Raw genomic sequence first — 15,406 nt, 5'->3', positions numbered from 1 at the left:
TTTGTCCCTGCATGCTCCAAAAAAATTTATTTGTCTAGCTTTTTTCCCTGCACTTCAACCTCTCTGAACATGAAGATGGGAACTCTCTCCCATCTTCATGTTTTCTTGACTCATACAACTTTCAACTTTTTAAGTCTTCTGTCAACCGTTTCCTTGCTCTATAATTCTAGTCTTTTTTCTAGTAATTCCCAACATAATAGTGGTTACTTGCAGCCTTTTTGTGGAGTGAATCAGAATAAAAATAAAATTAAAAAAAAAAAATATGCACACATTTCTTACTAAACTTATCCTGCAAAAATTTCTTAATTTATTCATTCTGCACACATTCTTTAATTAAGTAATAATGTGATTAAGGATTAGTTATAATAATGTGATTAAGGATTAGTTATAATAATGTGATTAAGGATTAGTTATAATAATGTGATTAAGGATTAAGTTCAAAGCATTGTATAATTATGATTATAAAAGCATACCATTACATGATTACCATAAATTTCTAATGGACTTGATTTACTACCATTTGAAATACAAACAAAACTTTGGTGTTGATCTTCATCTATTACTGTTAAGCTGCCAACAAGTGTATACTGCACAGAGTTTTCATAAACTTTATCACTTGAAATCTAAAATTTTGAAAACATTTTATAATATTTTCTGTAATAAATCAAACTAAATGATAGAAAAGATAGAAAACATACTAATATATCAGAAGGTGGATCATTTTGGTCTACAATTTTAATTGTCTTTAATTGAGATAAAGTTAGACCTCCAGAATCAATGACTTGGATTTCAAATGTGATTAAAGATAAAACCTCAAAATTAAAAGTCTTTATTGCTAATAAATTAGATCCATTAACAGTTACTTGATCTTGATTTGTTAGAATTTTGTATGTAAATACATGCTGATTACCATCTAAATAAACATCAGGATCAACAGTAAAAAGAGTAGCTATCAGCTGTGGAGGTAAGTTTTCAGAGTATTCATGAGTTGATAGCATGATCTCACTTGGTGCTTCATTAACATCATTTACAGTTACTATAAATGCATTTTTTACTTGAACAAACTGATCTTGACATACTAAATTTATATAAATAAAACTTGTTTGCTCAAAATTTGCAGGCATCAAAACATAAAGGACGTTTTCAACTATTTTAAAATAAGTATTATTAGAAAGAAAGCATGGATGAGACTTATAATCAGGAGCTTTAACGTCCTGATCAATTATTATGACATTAGCAAATAATGTATCAGGACTTAAATTTTCATCAATTTCAAAAACCGAAAGAGTTACATTTGTAGGTGGGTCATTAACATCCAGAATGTTCACTCGAATCTGATCTAATATATATTGTGGAGGATTACCATTGTCTATAGATATAATGCTAATTACAAAAAATGATTGGCTTTCATAATCAGTCGAAACGTTTTTCTTAAGCATTAGTATACTGCCAACAATTTCAAAATATTCGAAACTATCAAATAATTTGTATTCATACTGTTGCTCAAAATCTGGATCAACAGTTGTAAGCTTACCAATCATTGCACCAAAGGAATTTTCATAGATTGATGCTACTTTAGTATCATTAATTAAAATACTTATTGGAGCATCATTGCAATCTATAACGTTTACTTGAAAAATATATTGAATGCTGTGGTTACGATCAGTGATTTTTATGTTAATTGAATAAATTGATCTTGATTCAAAGTCTAGATTTTTATTAACAAACAAGTTAACTTCACATTTTGATTGAGCTTCCTTTTCTTTAATATTTATGCACTTGAAGTGAGTGGAATTATCCAAAATAAATGTTCCATTAAAAGTTTCAAGAAGTTCCACTTCTATACTTTGTATGTTGTCTGCATCATAAATAACAAATTTTCCAACATTAAAATTATTTGCAGTTATATTTTCAAAAATATTGATTTCTGTTAAGTTATGAATTGTGACTTGAAAAGTTGGTAAAAAAGTAACATTAACAGGAGGTTCGTTTTCATCCTCAACATTAATGATAAACCATTTGTCAATCTAAATAAAATTTAATTTACTGTACTTATTACTTATTATTTATATTTATAAATATTTATGAGATAAATGAAAAATAAAAATAAAAAACTGTTTTAACTTTATAACTTTTTAAATTTTATAGTAAATAATGATAGATAATATTATCAAAATAAATAATAAGAAAGAAAGAATTTATATTTTTTTTATTTCTCACTATAAATATTTAAAAATTTGAGAGAAGTACTGTCAAACAGACATAAAAAATTTTAGTGTAAGTACTATCAAACAGACATAAAAAATTTGAGTGAAGTACTGTCAAACAGACATAAAAAATTTGAGTGTGAGCACAGCCAAACAGACATAAAAAATTTCAGTGTAAGTGCTGTCAAACAGGCTTAAAAAATTTGAGTGTAAGTTCTGCCAAACAGACATAAAAAATTTGGGACAGTTTTTAAGATTCTTGTAGAATTTCATTTCCTCATTATTTAGAAATGTCATTTCCTATAAAATAAAAAACATCGACCTTTAGATAAACTTATGGGTTTGTATTCCTCTATAAGAATTAGGAAAAAAAGTCATAAAATCATCTACTTTTGGGAAGATATAGCTTTTGTTGACCTTCTTAAAATTAACTTGAAAGTTCTTATTTTTGTTGATTAATAAACAAACTTCTTAATGTTTCTTTTTTTAGTTAAATTGTTGTGCAATACATTTACTACTATGAATCAACATATATTCTTCAGTATCACAGATTAATTTTGGCTGCATTTTACTGGGTTTTTGTTTATTGAGTTAGATTGTATCAAAATCATCTTCTAAAAACTTTTTTCACCAATATAAACTACAATTCTTCAGACATAAACTGAATAACATCAATCTGAGTCTTCATCACTAGACTCCTTTTCTTCAATGATCTTTTGCTTGACAGATTTAGTCTTCTTATTCAAATTGGAACATTTGGCTTTTTATTTAAATCATTTAGTGTCACACTTTTTCCTGGAGTAACATTATTTTTTTCTCTTTTGCTTTGTCTGTAAGGTTAATTTCTTTCAAACATCATAATGTGCTTCAAAGTGCTCACTATTAGTAATGTGTTCAAAGTGCTCACTATTAGTAAGGTGTTGAAACAAGTGTTAAAATAGCCATTACAATCTTCTTCTTTTCTTTTTTTTTTGGCAATCTCTTTTTTTCTCTTTAAAACTTGATGTTTGTATAAAAAAACAACCCCTTCTGCTTTAAATGCTTTTAATTTTAAATTTATTACATTAGTTTCTTGGTTAAGTAAGAATTATTTTCTAGACATAGAAATACATTCAAATTTTTCTATTTAACTATCAAAGACTTGAAAAATGTAACATCAAGTGGTTTGCAATTGCCTGCATTATATATTGATAGTAAAACCAGTTTTAATATGTTTTTTACACATACATCAAGAACTTAAGGTAAGATTTGACTAGCCAAGTTGTCAGTAATGAGTATTTAAAGCTTAACCTTAAGATACTTGAAATAAGATAACAATACAGTTTTAAACCAATATTCAAAAGATTTTAATGCTGACCAACCACTCTTTGACTGAGTATATACTGTACCCTCAGACCCATTCTCACACCAAAAGCTGTATAAACTTTCAGTCTTATATAAATACTATATAAATACCCGAAAACGTAATTGAACTCAGACAAACTAACTATTCTTTCTAGACAATGTCTTCCACACTACACACTTCCACACTACACACTTCCTCACTACGCACTTCCACACTACACACTTCCACACTAAATACTTCCACACTACACACTTCCACACTACACACTTCCACACTACGCACTTCCATACTTTTTTTAAAGCTCAACTGTCATGTTTGTCTTATAATTTACAATAAGATAAGACTTAAGATTTTTCTAAAATGTTTATGAGCTCATCAAAGCAAAAATATTTAATCACCAAAACTAACTCTAGACCTTTTTCTGGCATATTCTTTTGTTCAAGGTATATATGTGCCTTGAGACAAAAGAACATGCCTAATTTCTTCCTGGCATTTTGTTTTTAATTCTAGATTCATTGATGCCTCACCTGTCCAAAAATAACTTGATGATCAACTAAACCTTAAAGACTCTAAAAAAAAAACAGTTGTTTTTTTTATCAATTTTTGTCAATCTGACTTTTCTGAATATGTAATTAAACACAATAATGTTTTTGAAACACTTTGATGTATATACAGTTTTATAGTTAGGTAAATTTAGTCACTGTCCTATGTAACACAACTAAGGTCAGCCCTAGAAACACTTCTTCCCTGAAAAGCTATGTTACTACCATGGACAAATTTGATATACTAGTACATTGATAGGGTCATATGTGAAACAATTGACTGGAGCAAATTAAAGTCTTAATCCAAAACTAATAAGGTATATACACTAAAAGTTTTATAAAGCTAACTTTAGGGTAGAAAATGTAATTATTTTACTAAACCATGCCTGTTGATCAAACATTGAAATAGTTAATCATCAAGAATGTATTAACAACTCACCCACAATATTTAGAACTAAAACAGATCAACACATTTGATATAATGAATAAGAATAAAAAAAAAACTCAAGTTAGGCCACTGTCCCAAATTAGCTTGTTTGACAGTATTAAAAATATGTAGCAAAATATACATTTTTATCTCATGTCATTGCAATACAACTTTCAAATTACATTTTGATTTTTTTAACATATGGAAAACATAAAAACAATAAAACATTAAAAGTTCTAAAGTATAAATAGAAATATAAGTATACTAAGTTGATAGGATCGCCATCATCAGAAACTTGAACATGAATAAAGTGTGATTTAGTAGCTTCGTAGTCAGAAGATTTAGATTTGTATAACTTAGCTGAACTAAGAGTAAAGCTAGAATTATCATCATCAAGCAATAGGAAACTCAATGTTTGATTTTCTTCGTCTTGTGCAGAAAATTGACCAATAAAAGTATTAACAAGACTATTTTCTTTAACTGAGTTGCTAGAAAGAATTAAATTATAGGGTGGATCATTGATATCAAGTAAATAGATACTAAAGTTTTTAATGAAGGATAATGATGGCACACCATTATCATAAACTTCAATTGTTATATAGTGCACTTTTTGAATCTCAAAATTTAAGGGACAAAACTCTTGTGGATACGTAGGTGGAATGCATTTCACATTTCTTGATGAAGTCTAAACAATATCAAAGCGCAATTAAAATAAACAAGCAATTCAAAAAAAGTTTGGAAAACCATAGTTAAAAAAAAAGAATACAAAACAAATAATAAAATAACAAGCAAACAAATAGTTAAAATAACAAAACAAATAAAAATGCGCCTTCATAACCTTCAGTTCATTACTTTCACTAACAAAACAAATAAAAATTTGCCTTCCTAACCTTCAGTTCATTACTTTCAATAACAAATAAACCATGAGAAGAGTCAACCATTCTGTACATAAAAGTTTGGTTTGCATCAACATCAATGGCTTCAAGTTTACCAACTAAAACATCCTCTTTGCTATTTTCTTTGATGCTATTGCCAGACAGCTGATGTAATTATTAAAAAGTTTAAACCAATTTGTAAAACAGAACAAATTATTGCTTTTTAAAATAATTTTAAAACTCTTTAGAATTTTGTGAAATGCCTATTATAATTCTTATTATTACTTTTATTGTTAATATTTATTGTTATTATTATTGTTAACAATACTATTATTAATACTATTGTTGTTGTTATTATTTCTATTACACTATCATTCATTTAGTCACTTTTTTTTTTTTATTTCTTTAAATGTATTAATAATGTATTAGTTTGTATTTCATTAAATGTAATAATAGTATATTGCATAAATCAGAAATGATAATTTATACATATAATCAAAGAAACAAAACTTTTAAGATATATCAAATCAGTAACAACTTACCAAGATATCTAATGGTTTTTCATTTACATCGCTTAAAATAAGTTGAAAACTTTCTTCTATGCTCAAGGAAGGATACCCATTATCTGTACTTCTGATTGTTACTTGAAAGCTATAACAACAGTCAAATTAATTAAACAACTGTAGACTGTAAATATATTGTATGTATGTATGAATGTATGTATGACTTAATGATAATGTAAGCCCTGTTAATAGCACTGTTGCGAAGGTGAGAAGAAAAACTCAGGCTTCATATCATAGGGGAATTTTCTTTGCTTTACAGATAAAAGATGAATCTTCAAGACTTGCAGAGTGTTTACTTCAAAGTAATTAATTAATAATTGCTAAAAGAAGTTTTTAAAAAGAGGTTTAAAATATTCAAAGTCAATGTAAAATGACTTTAATAGCTGTTGATAACAATCACTAAAATTTTGATTCTTTTTGCAAATTATAATATATAATTTTGCATAGGGTTTAGCAATAATTTTACAATAGCTCTTGCTTCACTGCTTCTAGCTAATATTGATAATAAGACAGTAAGTTATTTGACTCAAGATGAGATGTTAGGTATTTGTTTGTCAAAGACTCAAAGACCTTGCTAATAATAAAGAGAAGACTGATTGGACAATGGTCAGAATGTTCTTCAGAGTTTTTACAAAAACTGGAACCACAGATGCCATTTTCCAACAGACAGGAAAACAACATTCAGTCATGCATTTATCAAATAGTTCAAAGAGAATTGAAGAAAGTTCTAGAGAACACTTTTGTAAGACTATGACAGGAATGTTGTCTGGCCATAGAAGAGTTTAATTGAGATATGACTTTACCAGGTAAATAAGATCATTCCTATGAATTAGAGATGGAATGTTAGAGTTATCTTTGTTAATGACACAGCAGAAGATTTTCCAAAAGTCTCTAGAACTTAACTTCTGAGATGACATACAAGAGTTAATAAACTGGCAATAATTGAGCTTAGCATCAGACAGCACCCCTTTACATTGATTTCTTGCAATAATAAATAAGCATTTGTTCTCAAGAGAGTTCTTTTGAAAAAAATGACACTTAGATATATCTGCACAAGGTGAAAACTATGAAATAGAATAAGGCTTAAATAGAACCTACAAGAAGGAATAAAAGAGTTACTCTGCTTACCCCTAAAGTCTTCACCCAGGAGACCTTCTTCAAGACAGTAGCTGAATGCGGTTAATATCTGTCCAAGATAAGTATTTTTATTGATACATCATCTCTAGCTCTTACTGAACTAAGTCAGATTTTATTTTTCTTAATCTTTGCCTAGAAAGTAAACCCTACAAGCTAGAAGGGCATGGGGCAGGTAGCATTGAGTTTCATGATACCAGTAGCAGGATATTGTAATAATCCTGAACCTGAACTAAGCTGGAGTAGTTAAAAAAAATTACTTCCTGTAAGCAGTACTTTAAAATAATCAAAAGGATATTTTGCATTACAAAAAACATCTAACAGAAAACTAGAAGATGAGCGTAAGTTTTATAGTTACAAGTTGAGCTCTATGTCCATCACTACGAGTACATCACTATCTATAGTTACAAGTTGATAACTGAACTACATCAGAGATTCAAGTAGAATACAAACATACATATAGTACACAAAGATACATACATATGTATTGCTTTATGTCCTATACTTGGAAAATTAATGGACCTTATTCAATTTTGTAAACAGGGTTAGCACAAATCCTGATAATGCCAACCTAGCTGACTCAAGAATGCCACTTATATAGGGTGATTGCGTACACATCAAGGTACCATGTGATGCAAATTTTGGAAAATAAAAATTGGTGTTGGTAAAGTTTGGTGCCCACCAAACTCTGGATAAAATTTCAGAAGGATTGGTTTACTGATTAAGGATTTATGTCAGTTTTAATTTATATTTTGTTAGTTTTACTACTTATATCTCAAAATACTTCTGATTACTGTGATATTCTGTCATTATTTTCAAAATAATGTTTACATGAGTGTAAATAATTGTTTTGATGCTACATGTACCATTTTCATTCTATAGACAAAAAAATTGATTTGCTGTTTGAAGCATAGTTTGAATTGGCTTATCCATAGCGTAAATAGCTCAACATTTCATAAAGTACAAACTATAGCCAAAATACATGAAAATGTTAAAAAATGGTTGAAAAGCTTTTATAAACATAAAAAAGTAATAAAAAAATTTAGACAAGATAACTAAAATAATTGACAAATAAAAACTTTGAAAGGAAAAAACTTTTTCGGAAAATCTTATGAAAGAGAGAATAGTACTTAGAAAAGCAGTATAAGTATGACATTAATGTGTCATTAATTAATGTGTCATTAATTGAAATAATTATTTGCTTTAAAGGAAAGAATTATGTAAGAATTATTTCCTTGTAATTTAAGTAGTTACTTCCTTGATTTTAATTGTTTGTTTGATTGTTATCCAATATAAATTCAGGTTAAATTTTGTAAAAGATACCAAAAAGTCAACACCCTACAGTACAAGACAAAGATCAATATCAGTGATTCTCAGGTACTCTAGGACTCTACAAATCATGTAGAACAATTTTGCGCAGGAAACAAGAAGGGAAAAAAGTTATACTCCCTTCTTTGTTTAATTTCAATTCAATACGATGTGATGTGTTACTGGCTAATCTGCTAAATTGGTGGTTTAAAGCTGTAAGAAAAATATACTCTTGTTGAGCAAACCACCATTGAGAAAGAACTAAATGTACGTTACAGTACATGCCTCTGCTCTTCAGGAAAAGGGTAGCCCCACCAATGCTTAGTTCAGGGAAAACCTTCAATCTTCAGCAGCAAAAAATGCCAGAGCAGCTGAACAAATTTCACATTATCTAGAGTTGGAGCTATTTCAAATTAGGAATTATCCCCTGAAGGAACTATTTGAGTTGCTAATGCATCTGGCAGGCCTCCACTTACAATTACCCCAGATAAATATTTATACTTAAATACTTAAATAATTTTTACATATATTCAAAGCAAATCTTTAAAAAAAGATATAATTTAGGTTTTAGGAACTATCACTTTAAAAAAGAATAATTTGAAAGTTTTAAACAAACTTTCTGAACAAAAGTTAATATAAAGATAAAATATGTATGTTTTGGTTTCAGATCAAAGTGGTGCCCAACCACTATCAAGTGCTCCAAAATTGACAACTTTAGCTTTTGTAAATGTACAATTAAATATAAGACTAAAAACAACAGATTAAAGAAACTGGTCAAAACTGTAAACCAAACATCAAGCAGCAAGATGATTGAGCCAAATTTTTATAGGAATTTCTTAAAACCAGGTCAACACTTAAGTGATTTCTTCACCTGCAGTGACTTAAAAAATTACCAACGCAAAAGGATTTTCTGGTCAGTTCTGGTTGTTGATCACCACAATGATTTATCAAGTCTAATGAACCATGTTACTCAATCTCGCAAAGTTCCTGGTGGATACTTTGTTAAGCTTGGAATTGATACTGATTGTTGATACTGCATTAAAGGTTGATACCAGCTCACCTCCTCAAAAACAACCTCTCACCTAAAGGACTGGCAAAGACACTGGAGTTAAGAGGCAAATTCTTGTTGCAGTATCAGAAGATTCGCCAGAAACTCACTCCAACATTGAACATATCTGGTCACTGATTAATGCAAATAGAGCTAAACTCATTTTGACTTGCGATATAGAAGTTGCAAATATAATTTGTGTCTTTAAACTCATTCAAGTATGCACCCTTGCACATGGTGTGATGTCAAATCCCTGTGTTTTGCCAAATCTGGAAAGTTGCAAACACTGGGCTCAATCAAATCTAGTCTCAAGTCTTTTCAACAATCTGGCGAGGTTGTTGCTTGTACAAAGTTGTTTGGCAATTTCATTCAAAAACCAATCATAAGTGGGCCTTACAATGTTCTGATTTTGAAAATAATCCCACCAATGGAATTGCATCTCCTTACAAGAGTTGTCAATCATCTTTTGAAAATTCTTAAAACTGCTTGGATAGCAGCTGTTAAAATGTGGAGGCCAGCTGCCCTCCACATTTAACTGAGCCCGTATATTGGGGCTAGTTTGTGGGAAATGAATGCAGGAAGCTGCTTAAAAATATGGATGTGCTTCAGCAACTTACAGATACAAATGTGGTTCCCAACATTCTTCACATAATTGAAGCATTCATAAGTTTCAAAAGTTTTTAATTAAAAGCTTGCTTTAGATATATCCTTTGGCCAGATATTGCAGAAATAATTACAAATTTTAAAAGGTGTTATTTAATGATAACTGGTGGAACATAACACCCAAAATTCACATTGCATTCTACCACATCAAAGATTTTATTAGTTGCAAAGGATCCTCCCTTGGGGTCCTATAGTGAACAAACTGTCGAAACTGCATAGTGAACAAATTATGTCATATAATAGTGAACAAATTATGTCATATATTATGTCAATTATAATTTTAATCAATTATGTCAATTATATCAATTATGTCAATTATATCAATTATATCAATTATATCAATATCATCAATTATATCAATTATATCAATTATATCAATTATATCAATTATATCAATTATATCAATTATATCAATTATATCAATTATATCAATTATATCAATTATGTCAATTATATCAATTATGTCAATTATAATTTAATCAATTATGTCAATTATAATAGTGAACAAATTATGTCATATAATAGTGAACAAATTATGTCGAAACTGCATAGTGAACAAATTATGTCAAAACATAATTTGATTTATTTGATTAGGCAGCAGAAAATCATAGCTTATGGTTTATAATCAATATTTTAAACATGTTAATCCTTAACTGCTGTTAGTAATTATGAATTTTAACATGGAATGTAAAAATATTGAAGAGTATTTGACTAAAAGAGTATATTAAGCTATTTTGAATAAATTTTTTGTGGAGAAAATCAAAGACCATGTCTTACAATTTAATCGGATGCTATTTGATTGTAATATAAAGTAAAAATTTATATAGTTATTTTTTCACTTCATCATGAAAGTCAATATATTTACATTGCAAACTATCCAATAAGCTTATCACATCCAATTTACAATTTGGCTTTAAAAAAAGTCACTAAACCAGCATGTGCACTCAGCTATTAAAGGAAACTGTTGCTTATTGCACACCTCATAATAGTTTTGTATGCTGTATTATGCTTTGACTTCAAATTATTTCATAAACTGCTAATTTTTTATGTTTCTCCGGTCATGGTTTGCTTGTTGATGAATTTGTATTGCAGCCAATCTTATAGTATCATATGGAATAATAGTGAGTCTACTTCTTTTATACAATGGTATACAATGGTATTCAATAAGGTAAAGTATGTGGCTCTGTGTTATTTTATATTTATCTCAACGGATTGTTGCAGCATTTAGAAACAGCAAAACTAAGCTGTTACATCAATATCTTTTATTTAGGTGTATTGTGTTATGCTGATACAACGCACCTAACATTATCTTACATTATTGGCTCCAACAGCTACTGCAATGCGCTCAATGTTAAATAAAAATGCAAAGAATACACTAAAACCTGATAAAAGTAAATGAATTTTGGGTCTGCCACTTGGAACTTATTACATTCAGAGATAAACTGCATCTGTACTTCTTGGAGGATAGCATTTGTCATTTAATTCTTGTTGTAATCTTGTCTCCAAAAGAATTAGTAAAAATTATTTTAAGAAATGTCAAATATAACAAAAGAACCGGTAAATTATTTTAAATGGTAAGAGGCAACTTATGATGATATCGGAAACATTTAACGGATTAGTTTTGCCATTTGTTAAATTTTTTTATTTCTTATTGTGAATTTTTATAAATTTTTCCATTTCATTTTTGGTATTACAATCTACAACTTTGATCGAAACAAACAAATCAATTGAAGATTAATTTTGAAATTGGCTTCAATAAGAGTAATTTCTTTACAAAACTGTAGTTTCTCCTTGCAAAGTTTTGTAAAGAAATTTGTTTTATTGAAGCTAATTTCAAAGTAAATTTATCTTCAATAGATTGGTCTCAGTCAAAGTAGCGGCTTTAGAATATATTAATTTAATAAAATAGATATTTTTTGCAAAAAATAAAAGTGCGCTAATGTACATAAAATAATTGCTTATCTGCAAGTTTTGTAGAAAAGGAGTTTTTAACAAAAAAATTCATATTTTTTATAATTTTAACTAGAAACCTAAATCTAAACCTAAAAGAAAGAAATAAAGAATGGACTGTGAAGCTCATTGATAAAAAATGGAGTAAAAAAAAATCATTATAACAAAAATTAAAATGATTTTTACTGTGCACTATTTTCTTCTTCATAATTAAAAACTTTCAATGTCTTCAGTTGGTTTTCAAATATTGTGAAGCATCCACAATCATCTTTTAAAAGTGTGTATGTATGTGTGTCATTTTTATTCTTATCTACTGAATATAAAACCCCAATTTGAAAGCCAGATGGAAGATTCTCTGAAAAGTCGTACTTTGATAGAATAATCTAAACCAATTTTTAATTTGCAATAATAATAATAAAATTTAAAATATTTTTAAAATGAATAACAAAACAAATTTTCTTTATATATTAATTTCAATTCATTTATTATAATTTTGATAATATAAATTACATACAGCAGCGAGCTAAAGTTAAAAAAAAAGGAAATTTTGATTAGTTTTTATTTTGCTAAAACTTATAAAACTACAATATTTAAAACGAAACAGTTTTAATAAAATAGTAAAAAAGTTTACAGTTTTAAAAACAGTAGTCATTTGCCTTTAAAACAGCATTCCAGCAACAATTAAACAGTATCCCTGCAACAAGGACAACATCCCAGCAATAAGCTATAGAATCATTTAAATTAATGAGAACATTCTGAAGAAAATGTATCAAGATTTTTCAAATCAATTTTCGGAAAACTTTGAAGAACCTTAATTCTCTTTAAAATCTTTAAGAAACACCATTATATTTTTCAACTTGCTTATTTGTTATTTTTTATATTGCTAGACTAGCTAAGCTATAAAATAAATTTATATATTTATTAAATATAATTTTTGGTTTTTTGTAATTTAAAATATTTTTAACAGATCTACCACAATGGTTTTACATACATACATTTATTTCACCATAAAATATGAAAATTTACAATAATATTTATAAACTCACATAAATAAGGTTAGGTGTCACTCATTTAGTTAAAAACTAGTCAATGGAGTGACACCTAGAAAAAAAATTTACAACCAAAATTGAAAACTATATAAGTAATATAATAATATGATATAATACGAATAACAAATAATAATAATAACAAAACTCAAACAAAAAACCACAAAAAAAAAAACAAAAAAAAATTAATAAAAACCAAACTTATAAAAAATGAAATTTAAAAACTAAAACGACACCAATAATAACTAAAAGAAAAAATTAAAAATTAAGTAAGCATAAAAATAGCAGCAATACAAGAAACTCTTGCAAAGTAAAAAATAAAATAAAGTCAAAATAAATAGATAAGTATTTGTTTTATACTTACGATTAATTGTAAGTAAAAAGCAAATAGAAAAAATAGATTTTAAATACCAATAGGAATGATAATAATATTAAGAATAATAATAGCAATAATATTAATAAATTAAGTGACAATTATTACAATAATAAAGTAATTTTATAATATTAATTTTATAATATTATATAATATTAAAAAGTCAATATTAATTTTCAAACAACAATTTACTATATAAGTACAGATAGGGGAAGTTACAAACAGTATATACTGACAAAACGTAACAGCCTACCACATGATACAAACATTTATTGTAAAAAAATTAATTTATAATATACAAAAAAACTAAACTTATGCACATAAGAATATGACATTATAATGACATATAAAATAATATAATAAAAATACATGAGAATATAAACATCACACATATAAACATTGCACAAGGCAATATAAATAAAGCACAAAAATACATAACAAAACTAAACAAAGATTAAAAGTACACAACATTATAAACAATGTACAAAAATATATTTCAATATAAGATACTGTAAAAAACAATTAAAACTTAAAAAAAAGTCTTTTATTTTTTTCTTGTCCGTTTTCATTTTTTAAAAGTTCTTTTTGAATATTATTTGATTCCTACATTTTTTCTTTTAGTTTATTTATTTATTTATTTATTTTTTTGTTTACTTGTTTTCTTTTGGTTTCCAATTTTTTAATGTTACTTGCATTTTTAATATTATTATTTTTCTTTCCTTTACTTTCTTTAATTTTCTTTAATTTGTCTATACTTTTTCCTTTTAATTTTTCTTCAAAACTTTTATAAAAACCTTCTTTTTTCTTCTATAAAAACCTTCTTTTTTCTTCTATAAAATCTTCCGTTATTAAAAAGCATCCGCCATTCCGGAAGCCATTGCAATGATGATTTTAATCATTATCTTGTTGTAAGATCCACTTGCAAGTCATTTTATACTTTGAATATGGCAACATAACATTCTTTATGATGTCTGAATAAACAGTCTGGTCCATAATACCTTTTGTGCAATAATTGCGAGTCATTTTATACTTTGAATATGGCATCATAACATTCTTTATGATGTCTAAATAAACAGTCTGGTCCATAATACCTTCTGTGCAATGGGACCAACATTTTTACAACTAAAACACTCCTAAACCATAACATTTCTTCCTCTATGTTTAATAAACCATAACATTTCTTCCTCTGAATAGCATAAATTTTGATTCATCAAAGAAAAAGACTTTTGGCCAGTAATTAATAGTCTAACTAAGATGATCTTTTGCAAATTTTGTTATGGCTTTGAAAATCTTGCATATATTAGCAGTTTCTTGACTGGACAGTGACCGTACAGATCACTTTCTTTTAACAAACGTTTAGTTGCATTGACACCACAGTTTGTTCCAAAAAACTAATGCATAATAATATATTAAGGCAGCAGTCATACAAGGATTATTCTTAGAATACCTTACTAATAGTCTATCAACCTTTTTTTTTTATGTTAATTCACCTCGCCAAGGCTGAGAAGGCCACTACAGACAAGGAGGCTACTTAATTGTAATTATAACCTTTCCTCAACTTCTTACTCCAAAACACAAACCTTGAAGAACAAGGCCACTGCACAGAGAAACAATTTAAGCGTGGTACTACCAGGAACGTGGTAGGAATCAAACTTAGAACGCCTCGCTTATAAAGCAAGCGCTCTACCACTACACCACCAAATTTTTTTTTATTATGTGACTTATTCTTGGTTCAGAAATCTTTCTGTAATAATTAATTTATTTCATTTGAAACTTCCTTAGCATTTCTTGTGCCTTTAAAAATCACTAAGTAATTGAATTATAAAACTTTACAAATATTTTGGCTATTATAAAGCTTTCAAAATATTTTAAAGTAGGTTAATTATCACATTTCACAAATATTTTAGCCTTTAACTTTGCTTTTG

At 27.7% G+C, this 15,406-nt stretch overlaps 1 protein-coding gene across 1 annotated transcript in view; it reads right to left on the bottom strand.

The window, feature by feature from the left end:
* The window catches only part of LOC100204612 (protocadherin Fat 4), an 89,490-nt gene that overhangs the window by 47,433 nt on the left and 26,651 nt on the right, over positions 1–15,406 (bottom strand). The window contains exons 9-14 of the mRNA XM_065809958.1: positions 12,249–12,445; positions 5,939–6,047; positions 5,412–5,561; positions 4,787–5,206; positions 699–2,027; positions 474–623 (exon numbers count right to left, since the gene is read on the bottom strand). Coding sequence (XP_065666030.1) covers positions 474–623; positions 699–2,027; positions 4,787–5,206; positions 5,412–5,561; positions 5,939–6,047; positions 12,249–12,445 — 2,355 coding nt within the window. The remainder of the gene's footprint in view (positions 1–473; positions 624–698; positions 2,028–4,786; positions 5,207–5,411; positions 5,562–5,938; positions 6,048–12,248; positions 12,446–15,406) is intronic.

Source organism: Hydra vulgaris, chromosome 11 (genome assembly GCF_038396675.1).
Source record: "Hydra vulgaris chromosome 11, alternate assembly HydraT2T_AEP".
Lineage (NCBI taxonomy): Eukaryota > Metazoa > Cnidaria > Hydrozoa > Anthoathecata > Hydridae > Hydra > Hydra vulgaris.
Note: the sequence above shows the minus strand (reverse complement) of the source record. Positions and strands in the feature narration are given on the sequence as shown.